At 45.7% G+C, this 27,570-nt stretch overlaps 1 protein-coding gene across 2 annotated transcripts in view; it reads right to left on the bottom strand.

Moving 5' to 3' along the window:
* Window positions 1-27,570, bottom strand: part of GRIN2B (glutamate ionotropic receptor NMDA type subunit 2B) — a 205,759-nt gene that overhangs the window by 64,837 nt on the left and 113,352 nt on the right. For both annotated transcript variants that reach the window (XM_076336352.1, XM_076336362.1), the window contains one exon: window positions 12,253-12,367. In XM_076336352.1, coding sequence (XP_076192467.1) covers window positions 12,253-12,367 — 115 coding nt within the window. The remainder of the gene's footprint in view (window positions 1-12,252; window positions 12,368-27,570) is intronic.

Below are 27,570 nucleotides of genomic sequence, written 5' to 3' on the forward strand. Positions count from 1 at the left end.
GGCTGGAGCAAGGTGTCTGGGCAATGAGCAGGAAAATATATACACACACAGGACTTATTCTGGGACCAAACACAGGAGACAGAGCACGGATGAGAACAACTGTTCAAATACAGACACACACAGCTCTCTATAGGTCTGTTCCGCAGCCATCCTGAAAGCCGAGACCTCAAATAGCAGCCATCTGTAAGAAAAGGGACAAGGCATGAAGCTGGTGGAAACTACAAATGCAGTCTGATCTATACACAGGAGAAGCAGCTGTCCACAGATAGCCCCTGTCAGAGGCAGAAAAGCTACAGAAATGAGATGCTGCCATAATCCCAGCAGTCTTTACAAAGCAAACATAATTAAATGCAGCGATACAAAGAACTCTGGCCTCAGTGAAAATGAGCACACATCTAAGAAGGAAAGCAAATAGCTCCCACTTCTAAAAAAGAACAAAAGTAAAGCACTGGCCTGAAAGAAGTGACCTGAGCAATCCTGAATTTTTAAAACACCCAGATGATGCTTGGAGCAAACAGTTAAACTTGGCATGCAGGAGCTGATCTCAGGCAGCAGACTGCAGAAGAAGGGACTTTTTCCATTACTCCCAGATCTTTCAGCTTGGATGGTGAGACTGTTGTATGACACTGCTTAGACTGGGAAACTTGCAGCACGCCTCTGCTGTCCAGTGCTGCACCCAATGTGAGTTGAGTTACCAACAAACACTATTTCTTCTCAAAAACCACAGGATTACATAATACCAGGGTGGATCTACTGGGAGAGCAAAAGGATCTGCAGCACCTATTAGGATTAACATTGCAGTGTGCACCCTGTGTTATGTGGTGGGTGGCAAGCTGCCCTGCTGCATAGTTTCCCCAGTCTCCTAAGGGCTGGCCCTGCATGCTCCAACACTGAACAAAATGGTCTTCTGATTAAGCTGCACAAAAAATGATTTTTCAAAGCAAGGTCTTAACAATACAGAAAAAAAAAAATTAAAGGTGTTGCTTCAGTCTAAACCCAGCTTTGTTTGCTTTTTTGAATTTTCCACTAATCAGACTTGTCCATTCAACACACACACAAAAACCATGTTCTTTATCAGACATGATTAATAAAAGTGATGGAAGTCTGGATCCAAACAAACATCTGCAAAGACACTTTGAGTACTCACTGGCAAAGGAGTTTCAATTAAAAAATAAATAAATAAATAAATAAATAAATAAATCCCAGTCCCAAGGGCTAGACCCCTCTCCTGAGAGGTGACGGAGACCGCAGTTTAAACCTCCATTCTGAGTCAGGCAGAAGGGATTTGAAAGCAGTTTTGCCATTGCTAGGAGTCTGTCCTCACCGTCTGGCTAACGAGGCTCTGGGATCTGGGGGAAGATGCTGCCATTTCCTCCTCCACGTCACCTCTGTGAATGGTATCTAAAGGCTTTTGCAAGTCTACATGAAAACACTGAAATGTCAGGTTTCATTTACAGCAATAAAACTTCCAAAATAAATCCTCCATATCTGACCAAAATTAATGAATATTTTTGTTGATCCCAAACTATGTGTTTTCACAGACTTGTTTGTTCCTCCCACCATATATCTGAGGCTTGGCCATTATCATCTGGAAAGGAAAGGACACAGGCCTTATAACTCCTCGTCTTTAATGATCCATGTCATTGTCCCCAAAAACAGACTTTGGGGACAAAATTGGCCAGAGTCCAATTAAAAATTCCTTGCCTCCTTCCGTTTGAGAGTCCTCTTTCTTACCCTACATGGCTGTGCAGTGCTGTTTTGCATCATTAAACAGCCTAACCCCATTCCACCACACAAGCGGCTGAACGTTACTCATAGTGAAATGTTGCCTGTATGTTAATTTTGCAAAGTGCTCAGGATCCTTCTCGAAGGAAGGAACAATAGAAATGTAAGTCATTACTATGTACAGGAACCGAGGAAATAAACCTAAGGGAAACAAGCACCAGAAACTGTCACACAAAATGCAGACCAAGTCGAAAGCTTAAACAGGAACAAGAAAAAGGCTGTCAAACAATCTTCCAGGCTTGGCATGGTGGGAGACATTGCAGAATGCAGCTAGCCCAGCAGAAGGAAATTAAATAAGCCTAGCAAACTGCTGACTCAGCAGAAGACAGCACAACCCCCAGCACATTTTAGAAATAAACCCAGGTCAGTAAATGCCAGAGCCTTTCACAAGGAAGAAAGGCCAAAGGATAGTGACAGGAACTCAGACACCACTACGAGGCAATGAAAGAGTGAGTGCCGGGATCTAACGTTACCAAAGGCAGTCTGAAAAAATTACAGACTCAGGGAAAACACAGTTCAGGCAGAGGGAAAACAAACGACGCTGAACATATTGTATGCTCAAATCAATGACACTAAACGCATGCCAGAGTTCATGAGCAGCGAGAGTAACTCAAGCACACAGTAGCTCCAGTGATAACCACAGTTTTAACACCGAGATACCTTCGAAAAGCAGCAAAGTTAACACATAACAGCGCAGAAAAAACCACAGGGGAAAAGACTGTCCTGGCCTAGTAAAAAATACTGCCAAGATGCAGGTCAGCATCAAGCCAAGTCAACCACACACAATCAGGATTCAAACCCAAAGCAAGGAGCGTGTGAGAACCGAGCACAGAAACACTGGCCAGAACCAACACCAGAGGAAAGAAACCAAGCCAAAGACACAACAAACAAGCTATTGCTTACTGAACAGAAGTCTAAGCAATTTCATATTAAGAAAAATTTATTTCAAATGCATTCAGAAGCAATGTGGCCACACTTCTACTCCAGGAAAAGCAAACTGCCAAAACCCTAGCAAAAAAAAATGGGGGAGAGGAGGAGGAACAGAAAGAAAAACAAAACCAAAAGAAAAAGGCAGAAGAAAGAAAAACATAGGGTCCTATGAATATGCAGTGAGGGCACAGCAGCATCTCCCTTCTCTCAGGCCCCATGGAAGGAAGACAGAGCCTCCAGTTAACAACATTCAGGAAATGTAAAAATAGAAAAAGCAAAGGATTCACAGGCCAAACAAAGACATCATCGACATGAGACAGAGTCTTGAGCAAATGCAACCAAACAGATGAAAACACACCCTCAGGCACCGGGGGCACATTCACTCACTGTGAGCCTCCTTCAGCAGAAGCTATGCTAGCACTTTCTCCAGACTCAGTTTGGTTGGCTGCTTCCTCTCTGCCCTCATGTCTTCACAAATTTCAAATCTTAAAGTTGCCAAAATTCCCATGCTTTCCTCAGCTGTATTTTCGTTGCATTGTCTGGCCACCAAAAGCAACAGGAAATAAACTGCCTCTTCCAATGGCACTAGGGCAACCTGTGTGGTTTCTGGCTGCTACAGACTCCCTGAAGTGATTTCCAGTACGTGGCTGAGGACAAAGCAGGGGAAAGTGAAGTTTGCTGTGCTGTGTATCCGTCCAGTGTTGTAGGACACACAACCCGCCCATGTCACTCCTGAGCGGAGTACAGCTGGAGCAATTACTGTTGGGCTGATAGTCAGTTCACTCGTAAATGGATTTTGGGGAAAAAGTCATTCTTGTGCTTAGATTGAAATTATAGAAGAGTTTTGGCCTGAAGAGAGGGCAAGGGAGGGAATTCTTAGAATGTCAGCATATATCACTTAGACTTTTCACAATGACATGCTTTGCTTAAAAATTTCAATGCATAAAATGAAAGCTTTAGAAAATTTCATTTTCACGTGACATTTTTCTGTCAAAACTGGTCTATGTTACAAAATGTTTTTACTATGTTTAAATGACCTGATTTTTTTTTTTTTTTTCAGGTCAGAAAAACATTTTGTGTGGACTCAAAAAGAAATATGAATTTGTTTTCATTCACCAAAAAATACAAAACAACAGCTATGTTTCTTTCTTTCATTTCTAACCAAATCAAACCTCCCTTCCTGTTTTTTTGAGGATGTTGCGGACTGATCAGGGATGATAGGATGGATCCTTGATACTGCATTGTGATAGGAATATTTAATTACTGTACCCATGCTTGAAAGCTCATCTTCCCGCAGCAGCTCAGCTATTACCTGAATTAAGATATGGAGGTTTATTGTCAACATGCTGGGATAACACACTCCTACAATCAATTGAATGCTCACGATGAAAGGGACACAGATACCAGCAGCATCTGACATGCCACGGAAACCTCCAAGCTGGTGGCAAGCAGGAGGGTTTTTGACAACAAGCAATGTGGCTCTGGCACTCGTGCACCAGCCCTGCACTGAGAGGTGGTGCTGCATCACAAGACGTAGCCTTACCACAGGTTTTTTTGGTTCTCTGTAAAGTTAGGATTATCCCCTCGGATGTTAAGATGACTGGAAATTTTCCAGCAGCACTGGGTATTTTTGAGTTGTTGCATCTTCTCAGCCGCAGCTCTCCAAGCATGCAAAATCACCTTTACTGCTTTTTCCCATCTGCCCTTCACACTCTCAATGAGGCCCCCATAAGCCTGCACAAAGCTGGTTATAATTCTCCACTGCCTATCAAAGCCTTCACAAGAGTTAGGCAGTTGGTGTGTAAAGCCTGCTGCCTACCATGCTGACTAATGTTGTCTGATTGTTCCCTTGTACTCCCCCGTTGGTCCATCTGTACCCATCTGCTGCCTTTTGTCTTCTAATTAAAGTGTAACCACTTTGGGGTAGGAGCCACCTTTCTGGTTAGCATTCACACAGCTCCCTGCAAAGCAGAGTCCCAAGTCCATAACTGGGTGCTGGGGACAGCAATGATGACGCGCGAGAGGTGACTGCATGTAGATGCGGCAAGGGGGAACAGTGACCCCCCTCGCTGTGTGGCATGGGCAAGTCAGCTGGAAGAAAGCCCCAGACTAGAGCTCTCATCCAGAACGCAACCAAGGCAAGAGCAGTCTTCTCCCGTGGCTGGATGGCTTTACCACATTAGTACACTGGGCACAGTCCTCAGGGTTGCCCTGTCTAAGGAGTCAGGTTGGGAACCCCAGTAAAGGTCAGATGGCTACTATCACCCTCATCAGCTACACCATCACGGAAATGGTAGGAGGCATTCTAACTACGGCCTGGGCTTAATAAAGATCTCCAGATTTTCCAATATCTGATTTGCATTAGAGGACAACGTCTCTCCAAGAAGCTGTCATTGTTTCAGTGTAAGAATTCCCTCTGGTAGCCAAGGAGTAGGGCCTGGTGGAGAAGAGCCAGAATATTTTTCTGCAGGCTCATGAATCATACAAATACACTCCAAAATTCAAGCAAACAAAGTCAGGAACTGCTTCAGCAAGAGGCAAAGAGAGCAAACAACTTACACTGACATAATATCCAGTGCTTAGGAGGAGAGACCCAGCTAGTGTCCTCTTTGGTCAAAGAGATGGACTAGCTCATTATTGCAGGATGCAGTAATCTAATCCTATGGTCTGATACAATCAGTCAGCAAAGATACTATTTGATCAGCATGTCCACAAGATTTACGTAGGAGGCTTTTTCAGAAAGATTGTTCCATTTATCACCTGATAAGGAAAGCTTTGTGCGGCACTTGCATCTGCCCTTCTTCTTAGGAGTCAGCGTAAGATTAACATGGCCATAACTAGCCAAAAATACATACAGTTAAATCCTGTACAACTGTGAGAAGCCAGGCCAAATCCTGACAGTGGGTGCAGCATAGGTGCACAAATAAAGCCATCTGGTTGTCTGATTGAATCAGGGTCATCAACAGAGCCATCAGATGTGACCTAGATCAGGTATCTAAGGGACACTCACTTGGGAGTGGGGTATCCATAAAATATGTATTCTTTGATGCAAGTCTGCTGTCTAATGAGAAGCAAGGGACTCAGGAAATTACGGTCTCTTAGAGAAATGTCCAGAAAGAACACCTTACAAATAAGGGGGGACATGCATTTACAGACTCCCATTCTAATTTCAGCCATATGTGCTTAAATTCAGAACAGTTCATCTGCCCTAAGTGAAGCTATATCCTCCTAAAAACTGGTTCTATGGGAACAAAATCAGTCACTAACTCTGAGTAGGTTTAAACAAACTCCTATGCCATTTCTCCTCAGGGACAATGAGTCATAAATCCCCATGTACACAGGGAAATTAGCAAAACAAGACTGATTGGCAACAACAATCCAATCTTGTCTCACCATAAAAGGAGTCGGTGGGATAAAAAACATTTCCTCTCCGAAGTCCCTGGACATGCTGTCAAGGTGCCAAAACTCCACATACAGAGCAGAACCTGACCAAAGGCAGTAACTTCTACCCCAGGGAGGCAAGCACACCTGTGCATGCATGTGCAAGTGATCAGAAAGGTTTGCTCAGGTGGGCACCAGACAACACAAGGAGGAAACTGTCTCAAACAATCTAGTCATCTTTCCAAAGGCAGGGGAGGGCCTTCAGAGAAGATGCTTGGATTTGTACAGCCGCAGTTTTCACCTCACAATCCTACATTCTTGTTCCTCTCTTATTTTTAAAGAGCCTTCTTCAGAAAATGAAATTAAAAAATCTAAATCCTTCCTTCTGCTAGGCAATGTAACAGGTACATGATTCATATTGGTTCTTCAGGGAGCGGCCAGTACGACACAGACCCTTACTAAAAGCCAAGAATACTGATCAGATTTTCAGTCCTCTTCCCCCCTCCCCTGTTATTTCTGCCACTGGGACACTGAAGCACACAAAGAAATGACAGTGAATATTTCTTTTAATGCACAGAAAGACTTGAGACCAGGCCTGAAGGCTGCATCATCATCAAAAGCTACAGCCTCTTCAGCATCTCTGTGGGGTTCATCAGCCCTCCAAAGCTGCAGACTGCAGGAGGTGACAAGTGCCTCCATAAGGGCTTTTGTTTGCAGCCATCCACAATAGCCTTCATGCGCCAACTGCCTGCTCATACAGAAGGTACATGGTAGAAGCTTGCAGAAATTATGTCCTCACTGGACGAGGCTTGAAGTTTTTGCTGATCAGCTTGTCCATAACCCAGTTTTTCTTTCCTATCAAATAAGTGGTCTCTTGTGAGACACTGTCCAGGTTCATCTTGTTCATCTAATCACAGAAATGTAGGCTGGCAGAGAACCACAAGAGATCACTTACTGCATCCACCAGCACTGAGGCAGGACAAGATAGATTTAGACCCCATGCTGCTGGATATTTTTCCATGTGTCCTCCAGCAAATGAGCCTCACCAGCAAATGAGCCTCACCATGTCTCACCATGCTAACAATTAGACAGATCCCTACATATCTAACTGAAATATTTCTGCTTGAAAATTTAGCAAGATGTCTTCTTTCTGCTTACTGTGGACATGAAAAGCAACTGACCATAATGTCCTTTTTTCGACAATGTTTTAAATGGCCAAAGACTTATCTTGTTCCCCTTACTCTTTTTTTAGATAGAACAAACCTTATTTTTCCATTTTTATTTTCTAAATCCTTCTTTCCTTTCTGTAGCTCCCTCTCACATCCCGAAGGAACCCTTCCCAAGCATGGATGGGCATAACACTGCTCTGTCCCAAGCAGGGGACAGGGAACTCACCTTATGTGGACTACAATCCAGGCTGAACATATCTCTGGAAAGCCCATGTGGCAGCAAGTAGTGGGACCATTTTTCACCCTATTGAAGCATTAGGAAGCACTGGAAGTCTACAGTCACTGAGGCAGCTGACAGCATGTCACAGCAAATGGCCCCATTTCCAGGCAGCACTAATGTGTGCAACAGTGTAGGGGAACACGCTAAGAGCAGCCTGTCCGTGAATTTGCAATCATGGCCACACCGACGGCTAGAGGAAACAGAACAGATGCTGCTAATTGATTTTCAAAAGTTCAGAAGTCAAACACTGATAATTATAGGAGCAGCGGGCAAGCATCTTATCTGCTGAGGGGGGTGAGGGTTGATAGGGGCAGAGAATTAGCACATGCAGCAGGGAGAATGAATCTTTCAGCGTAAGTTTCCCGTCTGTCCTCCTCCAAGATGGCTTGTAGTGGCACCCTGACCAAACCCATCACCTGGGGCTTTGCTTGTCCAGCCAGGAGTAGGAGTTATTGGAGGGTGCATGGTAAGAGATGCCCCAGGGAGCCTGCAAATCAAAAGGCTCTGTGGGGTGGCACAAGAGGTTGCTGTCATGAGCCACATGGAAAGGTGCTCTGAATCCCCAGTGACACACCTAAGGGAAAAGGCAGAGAAGCATCAGCAAAAGGGAGAGGCTGAGAACAACCTAGTGATAGAAGTGATGCAAAACTCACTAGAAATTAAAGTAGAGAAAGAATCCCAAAGAGGGCCTCAGAGATAATAAAATCCTCAGGTTTGCTGGGGGAAAGTGAGGCAGCAGGCAGGAGGAGCTGGGAGCTAATGGGACAGGACTGCTGTGCCCTGCCTCAGCAGAGAAGGTGGATGTGAGCAAGAGCTGGACAGCAGCACTTGCCAGCTCTCATGAAGGGATCATGAACACAGAAATGTCCTCATCATATATGGGATTATAGAAAAGCAGAGGAGAAAGGCAACCAGTAAAGTAAAGAAAAAGCCTGGGTGAAAACTCTTCCCACACAAAACATCACAACCCACAGACAGAAAACCTAGTGTAGTACCGAGCTTCTGGCTTACCTTGCCCCCCTCACCTTCTGGCCCCAGCTCATTGCTGCACTGAGGCAGGGCCCTTCAGGGGGCATAAGGGTGGACCTCCTTCACCACCTCCATCTGCATACCTGCCCCTCTATGATAAATACAACAGGGGCATCTAGGCACCAAAAACACACCTAGACTGTCTGGCCAGTGAAGCAAAGAGCTCTACTAACTAGCTAATTAAAAGGTAGTGAGGGAAGGCATGCAGCATTCTGCCCCTAAGGAGCAGAGAACAGAGAAGTGAATGACATGCAGCACATTTGCTTATCACAAGAGGAATTATTACTCATGGCTACAAGAGCAGAAGAGCTCAGGCTATGCCTCTTTCCAGAAAGTGGTTGCTCTACGTGTTCCTTCATGATTGTCAGTCCTACAAGGCTTCAGTCTGTCTGAAGGATGCAGGAGGAGATTTATCATCATTAGAGTCTGGGGACAGCTGTAGCTCTTCTGGAAAATGAATTCCTGTTCTGAAATAACTGGTGAGATTTTGAAGATATTTCTTCCCAAATTGGGATGAAAATCAAAATCTCAAAAAAATTCACAGACCTGAAATCCCGAAACAGTTCAGTCACTGTCTGCACCTTTGCTGCTCAGAAAATGGAAGGCTTCGCACCTGTTTTAAAACATTTCTTTTTATATATATATACCCCATGAGACGTACTCCTCACAATCTATTTGCCATCTTTCAAAAATCAACTGCACCAAGCTGTACAGAGCAGCAAACTGTGTCACTAAATCCAGAGGAGACTAATAAAAATGGTCAGGAGACTAGAAAACATGACCTACCAGGAGAGACTGAACAAATTCTTGTTTAATCTACAGCAGAGATGACTGGGAGACAACATGATAGAAGCCTTCAAACATACATAGGGAAGATAAAAAGAGGAAGAGAATAAACAATTCTCTGTGTCCAATAGGCAGATGCCAAGTAGTAATGGGCTTAAACTGCAGTCAGGGAAATCTAGGTTAGACATTAGAAAAACTTTCCAGGATAAGGAGAAAGAAGACATGGAAGAGATTGCCTCAGGATTTCATGGAGTTTCTAGCATCAAAGGACTCCCAGAACAGGTGAGACAAACATCTGTCAGGAATAATTTCAGCCTAGTTGATCCCTCCCTTGGGCATAGGGAGGGACTAAATGACCTCTTGATATTCCTTTCAGGCACAGCATCTGATTATGGATAAAAGTGTGCAGCAATGTAATTAAAGACTTAGCTATAGTGAACACACACAAGTGGACTGAATCAGTGTTTCCCATGCAGCCTTTCATCTCTCGTCTCCTACTGCCTGAGTGTTTGACTTGGAAACTCTTCTGTGCTTTGCGCAGTTTCTTCTATATATTGCCTGGAAGTTGCCAGGACAAAGCACCTTGCTAATTTAGCAAAAATTTGTGAGAGTTTGGATGATTTTACACTGCAAAGCAATGCACTTACAAAGGTATTGGGATTGTGTGCTAATAATATATGAATAATTTATGGATTGTATTGTGGCATTGCCTGGGAGCTGCTGTTAAGGGCCAGCACTCTGCTTTGCCTGACTCTCTGCAAACACGGAACAAAATGATGATCTTTGCCACAAAGAGCTCTGTTTCACCCTTATATTTTAATGTTTGCATTTCCACTGAATGGAGAAAATTAAGAAAAAGAGTATGAGGTTCCAGGTATGAAAGGTATTTGTCTGTGATCAGAGCATGGTGGAGATGACTTCTGCATTTTCCAGGAAGAACCTGTCAGTGTAAAATTCAAAGAGCTCAGAGTTTGATTATAATAATCTGATCTTCCCACTAAGCGAGACACCCACTTCGAGGTAAAACATTTGTGTTCAGGAAGCATTATGGGCTTTTCATACCACTAATATCATAGTTCATCATAGCTTCATTTCAATCCAGCCCCAGCGCCTATGAAATGAAGAACTGTTCTGGTTTAATGGATGCCAAGAGGTCCCCACAGACAGCAAGGCTCAGGCAGGTCCCAGGTCTAACCCCAAAACTCCAGCTCACCAGCATCCCTTCCACTAATTGTCTGGTTCATCTGAGAGACCACGGATATGCTCTCAGAGACTGAACGAACCCTCTTTCCACTAATGGAAGCCCCTGAGCCCTCACTGAGGGTGTAACAGGGTAATGTGTGTGAGAAGCAGGATAAAAACAGGACTGCGTTTAGCTGTGCCTCCCCAGAGCCTGCAGAGCATGCCTGCAACAGATTCCCCACAGCTGGCCCTGCTAATAATCCCTAGCAGGATTCATGCTGCTACTGCCTCGTTTTCCTGCTCTGACAATTGAGTTTTCCTCTGTGAGAACAAATTTGGTGCCAGCTAGGAACAAATTCTCCTGGACTTTGCCTGGTGGACTTTAGTGAAGCTGTGTGATGGACAGAGCTTGACGTGAGGTCTCTGCAGCCCGATCCTTGCCTGCTCACCCCGTGAGCAGCCAGCCTGCCTCCAAACACATCTAAGGGTTGTCCACACGTGCTGATGCCATGACATACATTTTCTCATGCTCCTGTCCCACTGAGACCTCTGCTGACTCTCCCAGACCATCTGGTCTGCACAGTGCCAAGAGCATGAGGTAGACGGGTCTTCCTGGAAACCAGGCACAAGCTAGGGCCTTTCACCCTCCTCCCAAACTCCTGCAACTACTGAGACCTTAGGGCCTGCCAGGCACTAATGCAATGGCTTTTCTGCCACCTTCAAAAATTGTTCCTCCAGCCCTCTTCTGAATGCACTTCTCCAGACAGCCCCCTATTTCATTCTCATTTCCCCATGAATTTCTTCCTGGCTTTGGCCACGCAGGCCACCTGCAAGTCCATGTAGGGAACAAGCAGCCAAGGAGAGAAGGCTTTCTCTGCCTGGTGGGGCAAAGGGACATTTTTCTAAGCCATACACATGATCACATCCAGATCGAGCTCTGCTTCATATCCATTGAGTGCTCTGCTGAATTCTCCTCGCTTTTGCTCTGACTTCTCACCCCCATCACTTTTTTATATCTTATTTTCGCAGCCCTCAAACTACCCCCTCTACTTCAATTCAAACCCTTTGGGAGTGCTTGTTCTGAGCCTGGACCACTGACATTTATGTGGGAGGTGAAATGAACCAAAGCTTTGCACTAACACAGAAATCCACACCATTTCTAAAACGGTGCTTTGGGTTACATGCAAATTATTCAGAAATATGCAAATTTGGATCTTTGAACAACTTGATGTGATCTCACATATACATCTTACTTAATGTACCATCCCATTGCAAATGACAGTGGCCAGATATATCAAACACAGTTAACACTGGCATATATTACTAACTGTGGCTGTAGCTCAATCACAGTCATTTAGCATACAGAACTTCACTGCCTCCAAGCCATGCAGAGAAATATTTTCTGTCTCTGTCATTGAAACCCATGGCACAGAAGAGGTCTCTTCTCTGAAAGGCAGGTAAACTTATGTTCAGAGGTTACAGAAAGGGAGCTGATGAATTTTTTATGCATGCTGATGGAAGAATGTAATGGCATCCTGCATGGAGAAGACAGCAGCCTGGATATTGGAGATACCAGTGGTCCAGGATGCAAGGAGGAGATTGCTAGCCCTTGATAAGAAGTACAGAAAGGTGGGGGGGATTATTCGCCTGGAGCCTTCCCCCATCCTCCTTCTCCCTGACACAGTTTGAGAATTACCAAACATGTCCTACCCTCTCCCACTTCCTCTCCTTGGTCAGAAGGATGATCACCAGCTTGGGATGCATCTGGTATCCGTCCTCACTGAATGACAAATTCCTGCCTTCAAAGGTGACATTGATCAGGTACCTGCAGGAGAGAAAAAAGAGCAAGGAGAACGTTAACACTTTCAGGAACCAAACCTGAAACGAGAACCTGCCCCCCCGCCCTGTAGCTTACACCAGGATGGTAGGAGCACAGTGCAAACAGTGTTATGAAGCTGGGGACAGCAAAGGAAAATCTAAGAGGAAAGGGGTGGGAGAAGCATGACAATTACTCCAGGAACTTGGACAATCAGGCAAGGCAAGGCAATTGCCCCCATTTTGTGACTGGGATAGGGAAGCGATGTCCCACGTTGGCTCTCAATGAATTCCTGAAAGTACAACTAAGAGTCACGTGCACACATGTGTTCCCATGGTCCTTGATTTCCCCTTACCCCAAAGGGCAGAGGGATCCATAGCAATTATCTGTGTAAACATGCTCCACAGCCTATACTTTGCTCACTTTCCAAAGGGGGTTTCACATTTCAATTGAGGACAGCAATAGCCTACAGGTGAAGCAGTGGAGACAGCCTCTTCCCAGCCCAAACATCAAGGCAATGATAAGGGAAGCTGCAGGGAGCAGAGGAAGGAGCAGCACACCTGCGAGAAGATCCATCCCTATCAGAGCCAGCACGCCTCGCAGGGCCCAAAGCAATCCTCTGAAGCAGCTTAGGAATAGGGACAGTGGATGTTGAGATAGTCCAGTGAAAGTCCTTTTCCCTAGGGACAGAGCCATGCCTTATATCCAGCAAGATCAAACTAAAGGGTGATCAGCCCCGCAAATCCCTGCAGCCAACATTAATGATTCTCTTTGTCTGGAAAGGCCCCGTCACTTCTGCACAAGGCACTCCCCTTTGGGGCATCTCCTGTCAGCTGTACAAATGGACTATTAAACAGTCCGGGCTTCAATCTTATTTATCCTAAGGCCTCTTCACTCAGCTCTGGCAGTGGGAAAGACCTTTAAGTGGACCAAGATTACAGCTACACTCATTTTGAGGCCTTGCTGCATCGTGAAAGCATGTTAAAGTAGTGTTGCTGTAAATGAGAATCAAGTCTATTGTTTTCTTAACTGTCATGCCATCCAGAATGACACTGTGGGGAAGAGGAGGAGGCAAATACACATTTCACAGTTCAGTGGCTTATATGACATCTCCGTGGCACTCTGACAGTTTCCCCTGTTCATATATTTCACTTCAATTCACAATCCTGTTGCATGAAGTAGATTTTGCCTTTATACACCTGCTCGGGCACCAGTAGCATCATGTCACTGTGAGAGGCTGAGGTGACCAAGCTGCCTGCGGGGCTAGCCCCAGGACTCTGCCCTCCCGTGCTTTGCCCAGTTCTATAAATTACACAAGCAACATTTCCATTACAGATGTGAGAGATTCTTCTGCTGTATTACACCATGACACCAGGAAACATTTCCTGATATTCGGCTTCAGTTTGTCCCTTCTGAACTCAATTTGAACCAATTTCAAGAAAAAAAAGAAAAAAAAAAATCTGTTCTTTCAGTGGATTCACACTTTCCCACTATCTGCACACAGAGAACTCCCTGCTAATTTAATGAAAGCACTGGTAACAGGGAAACTTCTTCAAACAAATAAAAAAGCAGGTCATGATTTTAGCTTCTTCCTTTTCACAAACTTTTTTGTCCTAACTCCATTAATCAACCAAACTCATCCACTAATTTCCCATTACAAAGTGCAATCAGCAATTATGTTCACTTCTAAAGGAAATTCCATACTTGCTCCATGTTGTGACCTTTAGGGGACATGCACAGCATAGGAAACACAGCCATAAGGGAGCCCAGCGTGAAACATTTGCAACAGGACAATTTTCAAAGGCAGACTATTGGTTACTTTCCAAAGCCAGACCCATTCAGCACCCAAACACTAAGAGAACCCCAAAACATCAGCCGCGTGGAAAATCTTAGCCATGCAATTGTTTGCAGTGGTGTAAAAGATCCCATGTCAGGACCACACATGCTCTTTTTCTGGCGTTTCTTTCCCAGCTGTTTGCATTGCTCTGGTACTGAGGAATGCCAGGCACAGACCATCGCCAGGTACGTGCAGCCTACCAGACCTATGTAAGGTTCTGGTGGTGGGAAAGACTTTCCAGTGGACCAAGATTACAGTTGTACCCATTTCATGACTTCTCTGCACTGGCCATCAGAGTCAAGACAAAGCAAGGCTCCAAGAAGATGAGGATGCTGTTAGCCTGATGGGAGTTGCAGCTTTATATGTCAGTAGTTAGAAAGCACTGCCAATACCTAATTAAACAAACAGCAGTATTAAACAGTTCTCAGCCCTCTTTCCCCTCCCACATGAGAATTATGCCACTATGGGAATCTCCCTTGCACAGCCTGACAAGAAGAGTTCACAGAAATCAGCAACAGATATGACACAAGAAGGTGCCATTTCTGTTCATTTTCCGCCAGAAAGATTAGAACCACTAATAATAATCAAAGAGGGATCATCAGCGACTCCAATCCTTGGAGCTGCCTTGAGATTTACACTTAAAGCGGCACTAAAATCCCTCGCTTCGCACCTTAATGACTGAAATTAGTCTCCAAATTTGTCACAATAACTCTTCAGAGGGTTTTCTCTCGAACCCATTAGCAACATGTTTACCAAAGTTTGCAGGAGGAGTGCAGAAGCAGCAGCTGCCCCCCAGCTTTCCCTGCACTACTGCGGCTTGCTGGATACCGTTGCCTACACAGGGATGCAGGGCAAAAGTGGCACCCTGGGCGCTGTGGGGCTTGCTCAGGCGTGCTGGGCAAGGGGACACCTGCATGACAAAGCGTCAGGTCTTGAAGGACTCCCTGGCAGGCCAAGTCAGCAGCCTGCTGCAAGGCAGCCACACTTGAGTGGCTCTTCCCTCCATCACTACTGCAGCGAGAGTCATCCCCTTTGGCAGCAGCGCTGCCCTGGTACACCAGCACTACTGCTGCCTGCTCTGGCCAGGGGGATTTGTTTCCTTCCTACAGCCTACACACGCTCCAGTCCCCAAACAGGCAACCAGGGGGCTGGGAGACTCTCTGGCATGTCTGCACTGAGCCACCAGCTGCAACAGGGGCACAACAGGGCAGCAGGCTGTGCATGCAGGTGAGGTAACCCAAGATGAAACTGTGCCTGCAAAGGGCTCAATCCATGATTCCCTGGATGTTTTGGACTCCAAGATGGAGAGAGAAAGAGAAAGGGGGCTGGGGCAGACACAGGCAATTTAATTTAATTTGCTAGAAACACCTTTCAGCAAAGAATTTTGCTTATGTGGGCATTTCTGGAGCTGCTCGGTGCAAGCACAGAAGGGTCAAGCCCTTCCCCAGCCCAGTGGAGATGCAGCAGCCGCAATGCCCAAGCTCAGCCACGTGGGAGCAAAACACACACGACACTGTGGAAACAGGCTAACATTGTGAGCCCCGTGGTACGGACAAGGAGGCAGGAACAAAGAAGGAAGTGACATGACCTTGGGCACAAAGCAAGTCAGACTTGGGGGGACCCGACTCCCCATCCTGTGCTCTGACCATTAGGTAACATCAACCGCCCTAGATGTGAGGCTGACAGCCCTGCAAGCTAATGGAGAGTGTTTCCAGGCCTGGTTGGCATAGGAAATAGAGCATTAAAACCACATCAGATGGCCAATTTAGGACCAGCAGAGAGATGATGACATTTTAAATGGTTTCAGCTAGTGATGGGGAAAGCCTGGAGAGGCAAATGTGGCAGGCAGAGGGGACTTGGGGGGAGACAGGGAAGGCGTTAACCAAATTTATCTCTGCCCCAGAGACAGCTCTGAAGGAGGTGCATTTGAAATCAGCACTAACCACTCCTACTTCTGCCTCCAGTGCCTTGCTGGGAATCAGCTCCTCCTGAAGCTGCTGACTGGGTAGGCAAATTTGGACAATGCCCCGGTTCAGTCCATCTCACTCCCTGCCTCACATGTGTGCACACACACACACACACTCCCCTGCACCCTGTCAGTGCTTGTTACTCTCCAATGTGACAAGCGGTCTGTCTGAAATAGTGTGATTATCCTAACATCGACTGCTTCCCTGAATAAGATAGGCCATATAAATAAAACAGCCTCTCCACCATCAGCACTGGGGAGTCCTCTCAGCAGTCCAGCGCACAAGGGAAAAACAGGGTGTTAGGTGGAGGGTGGGGAAGGAAAGGCTATGGGGTACCTCAACCGGAGAGGATTTGCAAGGTAAAAGGCAAGCGGAGTTCGATGCAGAATAAGGGGATGGGGATGCAGACTACCATCAAACTCTTTGGAAATTCACTGTAGCATGAAATACTGAGGCCGGTGCAGCAGCATAACAGCAGTGAGGTGAAGGCAGTGCAAGGCCTTTACCCCGCAGAATCTGCATAGTGAAATAGCCTTTTTCTTTCCCCTAGAGACAGCATTAAAACCCCACCAGCCAGAGGTACCAGGGACAGGCGTAGCTGCCTGCCCAGACCCACTTCATGCCCAGGAGAGAGCAAAGACGAGCGTGTTACTGCATCTCAGCACAAGTGCCCACAGCTCCAAATCACGTTCTCTTGCCCAGCCCCAGGAAGATCTGCCCAGCCTGGGCTGATGCAAACAGCCTTCGCAGAGTGCATCAGTCCTGCCCTGCAGCAGGTCCTGCCTGCCCCACACGCCTGCTCCTGGATGAGGATGGACAGACAGAAACGTGGGTGGACTCAAAGGACAGGGAAAAGTGAGTTTAGGACCAGTGTATTTATCTACAAATGGGAATTCTGACCTTCAAGTGGCAAGTGATTGACAAATGAAGGTTTAACCAGCACTAACTATGCTGTTAATAGCTTCTGCTCTCATCTGAGAGACTGAAATAGTATAGATTTTTTTAATGAGAAAACTGCAGCTGATCCCTTCGACTTCTGATTTAAACCTCCATTCTCCAAACCCATGGGAAGCTTAAAATAATACAGATATTTTTTCTCCATACCATTGCTTGACATTTCCATGGCTGCCTCTGCCTCAGAGGACAGCCTATACATGCACAACAGCCATCCAGACCCAGCTGCGAGTGCACGAGGTCTCTCGAGATAAGGCAGTCTCCATGAGATATCAAACCCCATTCCTCACCCCCAAAAAGGTGAGAACGGGCTCCGCCTGGGCCTTTCATCAAACTTCCCCATGGCTGGTACTGACCCTGGCTGAGCCTTTCAGAGGCTTTCCCATCCCTCACTGCTCTGCGCTGCCCCAGCCTCCTGCGCTGCCTCCTGCTGCTGCGGTGCCAGTGGCTTGTGGAGTTGTGAAAGGCAGGCACATCTGGCTGTGTCTGTGTAACATCTGTCCAGTGTCATGTACAATTTACAGTGAGAGGATTCCACGCAAAGGGCACAAGTGCAGCTGATTTTACTTAACAAGGGGCACGGACTCTGTTCTTTCTGCTATCATGAAGAACAAAAACAAAACAAGATAAGAAAAAAATAGAAGCAACAATTGACTAGGAAAATTAAACCTTAAAGGAACAGTATCTCGCTCTTCTTCATTTGCTCCTTTCTCTCTCACTGTCAGTGTTACCACTGAATCTGGGGAGATGCACTGCAAGAAAGAAAGCAAGTGTTGAAAAGAGACCAACAAAATTCCAAATTGTGCAGGCATCCTGCACCAGAAAATCTGTCCAGGCTACAGCCATTTTATACTACTGGGAACCAGCCTGACCAGCAGGCTTAGATAAACGCATAGAGCTCAAGATTGTTTTCATTAAGCAAGGAGGTTAGGAGAGCATCTAGATTAGGAAATATCCCTCAGGCTACAAGATAACAGAGATATAAGAGATTAATTTGGTTTCTCCCTGCTGTCCACACCTTTTTAAAAGACAAGAGGGCAGATACTGGGCTGGAATAAATCAGTGATATTCAGCTATCATCTACGGATGATACTGTTTGATCTGCTGAGATTCTGGCCCCTCACCTCTAGGAAGATGAATTTTCTTGGTGTTTGATCCTGACCTGTGAAATACCCATTTCTGGTGGAAGACAAATTTCTACTGATCTGTCCTTGCTGTTTCTCCATCATATTCAGCAAAGTTGTTTTGAAAACAATGTACATGTGTGCTGAGACTTCCAAGTGACAGCTCCTATATACAGTGGAAGGATGAATCTTTTCCATCACTCCCTCTCTTAATCATAAAAAAATGGTACTTCCACTTTATTCCCCATTTCTTCTATTTATCTACCATGAATTTATCATTTCAGAAAGACTCATGAGCTGACAGTTCCTGGGGACTGAGGATATATCTATCCTTAGAGTACGTAGGGAGCCAGAGCAATGGCAGGGCCACTTCCCTACATTCATTGCTTGATCCTAATGAGACGGGACCATTCCTGAGAACGAGAAGTGAAGCTCACTTTCCACAGCCTGTGCAGTCCCCACCCTCCCTCCCGAAAATGTAAAAGGAAACTCAAGCACCGCAGCACAGGGTTTTGCAGCACGGACAGATGTCTGTCAGGAAGCGGACAGAGAGGGGACTCGTTGCACAGGGTCACCGAATTACCCCTTGACAGGGAACATGGGGTCAGCTCCAACCTGGGGCAGAAATGACAGTAATGACACCTAGGTGAAAGGCTGCTCAGTGAGTTTCAGAGTTTCCACAATAACTTTTTCTTCCATGTACCTAATACCATCTAGGACCTGATCTTCCCTTTGCTCTTGGTCCTATGCAGTCTTTGCCTTTGACAGAAAGGGGGAAAGAGGTGCTACCATTCATGACCAGTGGCATTTTACACTCCCTTTGCCAGGCTGCCGCTCACAGTACCGAAGCCAGACTGTGAGAGCTAGGTCACTTGTAGGAAACGTAGGTATAAATTTGGATGAGGTGACCTGTTTATGGGAAAAAGAGACAGATAAATATTCATTTTGCCCCATCTGCTGTCGGTCACAGCAATATCTTGAAAACCCAACCAAAGCCAAACTCTTCTCACACACATCCTGACTGACCTATTTTCACAAATGCCAGAGCCAGGAAAAATTACCTATCAAAACCACTTTTTAAAAGGGAAAGGGGGATAAGAACTTGGCAACAACATTTTCTCATGAGGAGGTCAACATTTTGTCAGAAAGAAAGAGAGCCATAAGATCTGAAAACTGTAATGACATTGGACAGAAAATGAAGCTTCTGGCATTGTCATGCTCCCGTACAGTCTGGTCTGTTGCATGACACCTCCTGCCCTTTCTTTTATGGACAAAAGCCCCAGTTAAAATACATCTGTAATGTGCCACCCCAAGAGTTCTACACAAGGAACAGCATCACCTCAACAGGGGAAGGGATATCACTGGAGATTTAGTCTGTGCAATTTTCATGAAGGAGAAACAGGAATATAAAATTCCCATGCTCCTAACCACAAGAGACAGCAAATAGGATTTCCGTGTCAAAATATTCCATTTTAAACTCAAAATATTTGATTTACAACTTTTCTTCCAAAATTATATTTTTTGCTGGGAAATTGACACAGCCCTAACTAGCTTGAGAATATACCTCTACACCTTCTGGCCTCACTGGAGATAAAACAGAAACAAGGAAAAGTGTTTTAAGAGCATAGTCTGGTTAAAGCTGGAAATATCTATAAATCTCATAGGAAATCAGTCTATTCTCAGAAAGTATTTTTTTATCCAAAAAGCTTTGATAAAAACAAATATACTTCTGAACTGACTCACCAAACCTTTAAGTAAAAGAAAATAACTAATAGAAAAAAAGCTTTAAGGTCAAAATTGTTACAGTGACTGGTTAAAATAAAAACTAAATGTTCAGTCCAAAATTGGATCAAGCTGCAAAGCTTTACTGAGTTAATAAATCCCTGACAATTACTTTTTTAAAGTATTATTTTTTATTTCTACGTTTTTCCATCCTTTCTTATTCATTAGGAAAAGATAACACATCACTTTTCTCCAAAGTAAAACTAGTCTTCAAGGTATTTCTCCCACTTGAAAGGACTAAAAATCTGCTTACATGGGTTAGTAAAAGCACAGAAAATTACATTTGTCAGAACAGCTGACAATGGGTCATAATTATGCCTTGGCACCCACCTAACAGGTCACTGATGGAAGCCATACCACTAGAAACAGGCAAATACTGAAAGGTTAAGCGATGTCCTTCAGATCTGTTTATCCATCTTAGGGCACAGTCATACAAACATTGATAGGACAAGCAGTCACAGAACAGAAGTCAGATGAGGCTCTTCATACTGATTTTTCACCCAGGATGATGTTTTTCAAGCTCTGTCAACTGTCCCCATACAGTGAATTTAATCCCACTGACAACAGCCTTACTTTTCTTAATCATTTTTGCACATCCCTTAGAAATCTCCCATGGACCCACACGGCTGGAGACCACAGCTTAAAACAACTGGTTGAGTAGATGTGCATGTCAACAGCCCCTTTGGTCTTCTGAAGGTGGCTGGTGTGCTGTGAGTCAACCATCAGGACATCCTGGTATTTAGCCAGAGCTCATTCCAGTTTCTGTCCTGGGACTCAAGACCAGCAAACAGGTGAGCACAGCAATTTTCCTCTAGAGCTTTCAGGAATTTCTTGCTTGCAGAAAACCACTCAAATCTGCCAGAGAAGTCCCTCTCACAGCTGCCAGAAGCCAGACAAGGCTAAACTAGCTGGAGAGATTGAAATAAATCCCTTTGCTACATTCTCTGAAACAGCAGACTAACTTAACTTTTTCAATGCACCAAGAAACCCCAAGTGATTTGGGGGTTATTCAACGTCTATTAAGTGTTGAAAGCATGCACGCATTTGCAAGGGCAGCAAATTCACAGTGCTCACACAAGCAGAGCCATTGCCTGCAAGGAGACTCGGTCCAAAAAGTGTGACTGGATTTTCCTGGGTCTGTAGCGGTTCGGCCAAGATGGCACCCTATCACTTTCTTCTCTTCCCTATCGCATCTCCATGGGGAGATCAAGTAAAACAAACAAACAAATAATCACTCCCATCGGTAACTGTGTGGGGGTCTGGAGGCTGCTCCTCCTTTGCCAGAGGAGCTGCTCTCTCTCTGCGCTGCTGCTCCCTCTCCCTTCTCCCTTTTTCTCTCCCTCCGTGGGTTGATGTTTCCATGGAAACGTGTTTTTTAGTGCCGCTGAAATTACAGTGCATTTAAAGCATTAACCCTTCCTTGGGCTGAGGAAGGTCTCAGAACAATTAGGGTTCTTTTTTTTTTTTTTTTTTGTTCCCCCTCCCCTTTAAACTTTCTTGTGATTTTTTTCCTTGCAGCATTAGGAAAACCTCGTTCTTCCCGAGAAGACCTCCCAGCTAGCATTTGTCTGTCAAGGGGCACAGGATGCATCACCAGTGGGGTAGTGTCTAATTTAAGATTTCTTTTTCTTTTTTTTTTCTGCATGAAACCATTAACGCATTTCTTTCCACACTACATGCAAACAGGGAAAATGTTGCAGCAGCAAAGAAAGTGAAGAGTGAGATAGAAAGAGAAGCAAGCAAGCCACAAGCTGGCACATGTGGAGAACACAGCTTCAGTTAATACCAGAGCTTGTAGCCCCACACTGAGCAGCAGCTTCTTCATTGCAAAGTGCCATAATCGCAGACCTCACCACTCCTCCTTGAGCCTGCCTCCTCTTCCTCATCATGTCTGTAATTAGCCACCCTTGTCTTCACTTGTAGTTAGCACTCCAAACACTACTGTAACACTTGCTGCAATCAGTACCCTCCTCACCACCAGCACCCTTCCCTGTGCCACTGCTTCTCCACCCAAACTACCATCTCTGCCATCCTTCCCGTTGGCTTTCTATTGCCAGCCATCATCTTCATCAGCACTTCCAATGCAGCCATTGCTGGGGCACTGCTGCCTTCATCACTGCCAGCTCAACCACACAACCACTGGCATTTTCTGTGCTCCCACTATGGGCCAACAAGGCTCTGAAAGCCAAGATGTCCCCATCCAGGTGCTCCCTGGACCCCACGTCCCAACTCAAAAATTACTCTGCAAATCCTCAGCCCCCAGCCTTTGCTTATCCCCACCCCAGTCACAGTCATAACCCCGCTGTGCTCTTCTTCCACTGACATCATCCCTTTTTCAAACACTGGGAAAATATAAAAGGGAGATAAATACCAAGAATCTCCTTCCAGTCTTTCGCCTGGGTCCCTACATTCAGGCATGCCTCCTTTCTGCCCCTAAGTCCCATGACTCAACAGCTTGCAAACCCCTTTCATTACCTCCACCTGCGTAGCAAGGGTCCATATTCCCCTGCACCATCTATTTTGGGTTTCCCAACACACACTGAATGCTTCAAGCATATCTCACCGTTCTCAACTCTTGCCCCAAAAGTCAGAGCGTGAAGCCTCCTGCTTTGAGCTGGGTGCATATGTAGTGCCGTGAGGATGGATCAGTGTGGGAGGAAGATGCTATTCTGAAATGAATGATAAATATGGATAATAAACTCAACCTAAGTCTTTTCTGCCTGTCTCTAGTGGGTTCCCAATATGGGAGATAGAAATATCATGGGTACATTTTGAACGCGGCTGGGAACACTGCCAAAGTCCTACTCAGAGTTCACACATTTACATCACTTATATCACATCCGACTTGTGCCTTGTATTATTAACTTTGTAGAGTGTTTTGTGATGTAGTTTGTAGTCCCAGCTCTGTTAAATAAAGTTACACGCCCTCTCTCTCTTCTTTTTGGTAAAAGAGAGAGCGATGTCTGGGGCTACACAAGGTCTTGCTAAGCCGAAGGAGGGCGACTGTGTCTGCTGATAGGGTCAGTGCACTCCTACGTTCTCACACAGTGCTCTGGAAAACCTTTTGGGATCCATCCCTGGGGCCTGAAACGTGCAAAAAGAAAGGAAATATTTGCCTTCTGGTCAACAGTTCAACTCCTAGCCCAGATCGGTAGTGACTGAAGATTTTTTTCTCCGCTGCTGCAGGTTCAGGAGCCCCCGTGAAACATACAGATGGGGGTCCACCTGACAGGTGCCCAACATGGCACTGCAACTACTCAGGCTTCTTCCTCAGCAGTGTCGGGAAAGAGGTTGAAGACAGAAGGAGACAAATAACCCAGGGCATGGGATGGAAGAAATTACGTTCATCTAGAACAGAGTAAAGGTATATCGACAAGGAAAGAGGTAGAGCATTGCTGACAGATCAGGCTTTTGGCTTTCTGTAGGACAGACCACAGTCTGTGGCAGCTGAAAATCCACCACCTTCCAGGAATTCATGCAAAAGAAGAGGAGCTACAATGACCCAGCACTGTGACTTTATGGTTTTGTAAATCGATATTTTTTCCAACAGCCTGAAAAGACTCCAGGTTATATTCTTCATCACTTACTCCACATGCCCAATTTAGACTCTGCGACTATTACTGCATCTGAGGCCAGGCGAGCAGCAAGTGACTCAGATGCCTGGTACACACAGACAATGGGGAGAGGTAACCACAATGCGTAGGCTAGGTGTCTGCAGCGGGCCGCCTGAATGTAGTTGTCTATACAAAAAAGAAACAAAACGTGCATCCTTAATGTTTCCTGAACAAGAAAAGAGAGAGAAAGAGTCAACTGCACCCTGTGTTGCTGCATCTCCAGCGAAGTAAATGTGCCATTTTACTCTAGAGCTGCATTTGATCTTGAATTACTCCTCTGCTTCTTCTCCAGGAAAAGGTCAGTTTAAAGAAGCCTCAGGTGTGATGCTAACATCGTGTCCAATAAAAGACTCTCAGGAGGTCTGTACAATAAGTACAATAAGAAATAAGGTCCAAATTTGGGATATATTATCTGATTCCTTTCCCTTCTCCCTCCTGAACAGTCAGAATGGGAAATCTCCCAAGAATATTTCTTTGCTCAGGAGACTTCCAGGACTCCTTGGACCTAGAAATACTGTGAATAAGGTTTTCCAACATGCATCTGAGGATCCCAGGCCACAGTGCCCACTGTGGGAAGCCTGAACACAGTACAGATGGAAACAGCAAGTGTGCTGGGAGTGAGACCAGAACATTTACATGGAGAGTGCAGCAAAGGGTCAATTCCCACATCTATTACCATACCACAGGTCCCTCCAGTTCAACCAGCTCTGCTACTCAGAGCAGCAAAGCTATCAGAGTACCCCAGTGCTTCTCAGAGATATCTAGGTGAGTTTATTTAATTTGAGCAGAAACTTAACTGATTTCACTTTTAATTGGTGTTTAAGCTAACAAACTAAAACATAACCCACAAACCTCACACACAGGCCCTGACAGTGTGGACATATACCCTGAGAGCTTGGGAATTAGCATGAGGATGAGGTGGGATAATGTGGGCTCTAGTTCTGGTCTCATTCACTACCTTTGGCTGCATCATTTCCACAACTCTTGCTGTACACATATTGTGGCAGCGTATGAGTTGTCTGCACCCTTTTCTGTTGGCAGCAGTCACTATGATCACTTCAGAAAAAGCAGCCTCCAGAGGAGGCATCCTTCAGAAATCTCTCACTCCTTCTTTTTCTCCAACATGTCTTAGGCTCTTAAACGTCATTGATTCAGACTCCAGACTCCAAACAACACGGTCCCTTCAAAAAAACAGTCATAACCTCCAGTGTCACGTAAGCACTTCTCAAAGCCATAACCCTGCCGGGGTTCCCATCAGCTGGAGCTCCCCTCTGCAGCTTCCCACCACCCTTGCTCCAGGAGAACCTACGAGTCCGAGACAGAGACTTCCCTCTTGCCCAGGGACAAGGTTTCGAAGAGGCAGATGGAGCCTCCCCTACCCACACATTAAACTGAAAAGCAAACTTTTAACACCAAAAAAAAAAAAACAAACCACGATGGGTGTGGGGGGGTCTGAAATTCTGTAGATTATGACTTTTCCATGGCAACAGGCTTGAGAAACAGGAGGGCTGGGAAGGGGGGCGAGGAGAGGGAGAGGGAGAGGGAGGGAAAGGAAGGCAGAGTGCCGAGGAGGGAGTGAGCAGCACTGGTACATTGCCATGGAAACCCTCTTGCATCGGCAACCAACTGCCAAAGTCAGTCAGGAACCCAGAAATGGGCTTGGAGGGGGGCCCAGGAGGGGCTGGGGGGTGGGAGCCATCACCTGGCCAGCCCCAAGGGTACCCCATCCCCGCGAACCCCAGCCCTGCTCCTCTCCTCCTTCCCCACCAGCCATGACACTCCTGATACCCTCACCTCCACCAGACAGAGCCAAATTTGGCCCAGCTGAAGAGTGGGAGGAAATACGGATCGGCAAATGAAACAACCGGGGCAGGCAGGAAGGATCGAGGCAGAGAGGGATAATTTTTCTGATAGCCGTTGGTTTGCTTTCCACCTTTCTGGATCAATTTGGACCACGCAGATGTATTTGTTTTCACACCCCAGATGGCTGTAGAAAGAGGATGTCACTCCTAATCACTGAAATCGAGATGGAAATGTTGCTTCCCTGCAAACTTAGCTACTGAGGCAAGAAGAAGGGCTATGTCTGACTAAAAGTTGCCGGGTCCACATTTGCACAGGGCCACGTCCCTTTTGACTGTGTCTATCCCACTCAGTAGAGCAAATGTCCCAATCTATCTCTAGGACATGACAGATGCCACCACGTTGCGGCCAAGTGAAAAATTACAGGAAATTCTGCTAATGGAAATGAAGCACACTGTGAAAATGAGTTAATACTCCCTTCTAACCGTCTTCTGCAACACTTAGAGGGCAGGCAGCTCGGTGAAAGGAATGATCAGCCATTCACACCCCTTTGCACGCTGTATTTCATCAGAAGCTTTTTGCTGCCATACGAAGCAGTCAAAGACAGATTTTGGAGAAAGAACTTAAAAAGGGCTGGCAACTTCTGTGAACCCTTGCTAGTATTTATAGTTGTACCCCTAGGATGGTAAGGGATGGATGAGTCGTTTCAGGCTGCAGACGGCTGCAGACGGCAGGAAGGAATTGACTCCTACTCCAACCACACAACTGGCTAAGCAAATTGTGGAGGAAGATTCCCTTCTCCTGAAGCATCTGTTATCACCCATCTGATTGCACAATGAATCAGTAGTATGAGGACAGGCTGCTGTGAGGGTGGGGGAAGAGGGAGACAAAGATTGCAAATCAGACAGTTATAAAGCAAGGAGATGCCAGTTTCCACTTTGCCACAGGAAAGGACATGGACCAAACAGAAAGGGTCTGGTTTGTATACTTTTAAGCTATGTGTTTGGATTACTACTGACAGTATAGCACCAATGAAGTAGCTTAACTTTTAATGCCCCAGTAGCTTGGCTTTTGGGATCCCAAAGTGCTCTGCACTCGGACCATTCATCTCTCTAAATCACCTGCACTGATGAAATAAAGCAGACAGCCTGCACTGAAATGCTACAGCAGAAGAAAAATCCTTACCCCTGTGCTCCATGCACAGAGCCCAACCACAGCTCTGCTGGACCACCAAGTGATTCATCTGCACTGCTCTGCTTATTACTGAGATTGGAGCCCAAGCGCAGATGAGCAGACCAGTTCTAAGATACTCTCACCACTAGTCATGCTACCTGCGATAAAGGGAATGAGCATGGACGGTGGCAGAATTTTTCCCAACTTTCCTGATGAAGGAAGAGCAGCTGACTGACTCTTCTGAGCTCCGTAACTTCCTACTTGTCTGATACAAAGCTACCACAATGATGCCTTCATGAGCTCAGCATCAGGATGAAAATTGTCAATATTGGCCCAGGCTCCTACCTGGACTGTTGGTGGGACCCGAAACCAGTATGCATTTTGGAGGAAGAAAAAGGAAATTATAATAATGACCTGTTATGGACTTAAGTAGTAAACTGGTCAATGTGAAAAAGAGTCAGCACGGGATTAGTTTTTTCACATGGACTGAGCTTGGGCAGCAACCAATAAATCAAGTCCAACTCAGTGATGATTTCCAAATCTATATTGAGAAGATCCTGGTAAGCCTGTTCAGTTGGGACCAGCTTCAAACAGGTGAGCTCACAAGGGTTGTTCCTATTCAGGCTGGGCCCATTTAAAAGCTTGAAAGTAAGGTGATGGGTGTCGTTCTGTAGATCGATATGAGGGATGATACTGGGGCAATGTAGTAGGCCCATATGAGTTCAAGTTTGGGTCATAGCTAGCTGTGAGATGTGGTCTGATTCGGAGCCTGGACAAGGTACCATGCCCTATGGGCAGGAGAAAGCTGTGAGGGCTCCCCCTCTGCCCTAATTCTGACCCACTAGCTGAGACAACACTGTGATCCCTACCCAAGGGACACAAGTTCCCTTCTCCAGCAAAGCTGCATCTTCAACTTCATCAAAGATGAGGGCAGTACCCAGAGGACACTGCTCTCCTGAGA

The sequence above is a fragment of the Aptenodytes patagonicus genome, chromosome 1 (genome assembly GCF_965638725.1).
Source record: "Aptenodytes patagonicus chromosome 1, bAptPat1.pri.cur, whole genome shotgun sequence".
Classification (NCBI taxonomy): domain Eukaryota; kingdom Metazoa; phylum Chordata; class Aves; order Sphenisciformes; family Spheniscidae; genus Aptenodytes; species Aptenodytes patagonicus.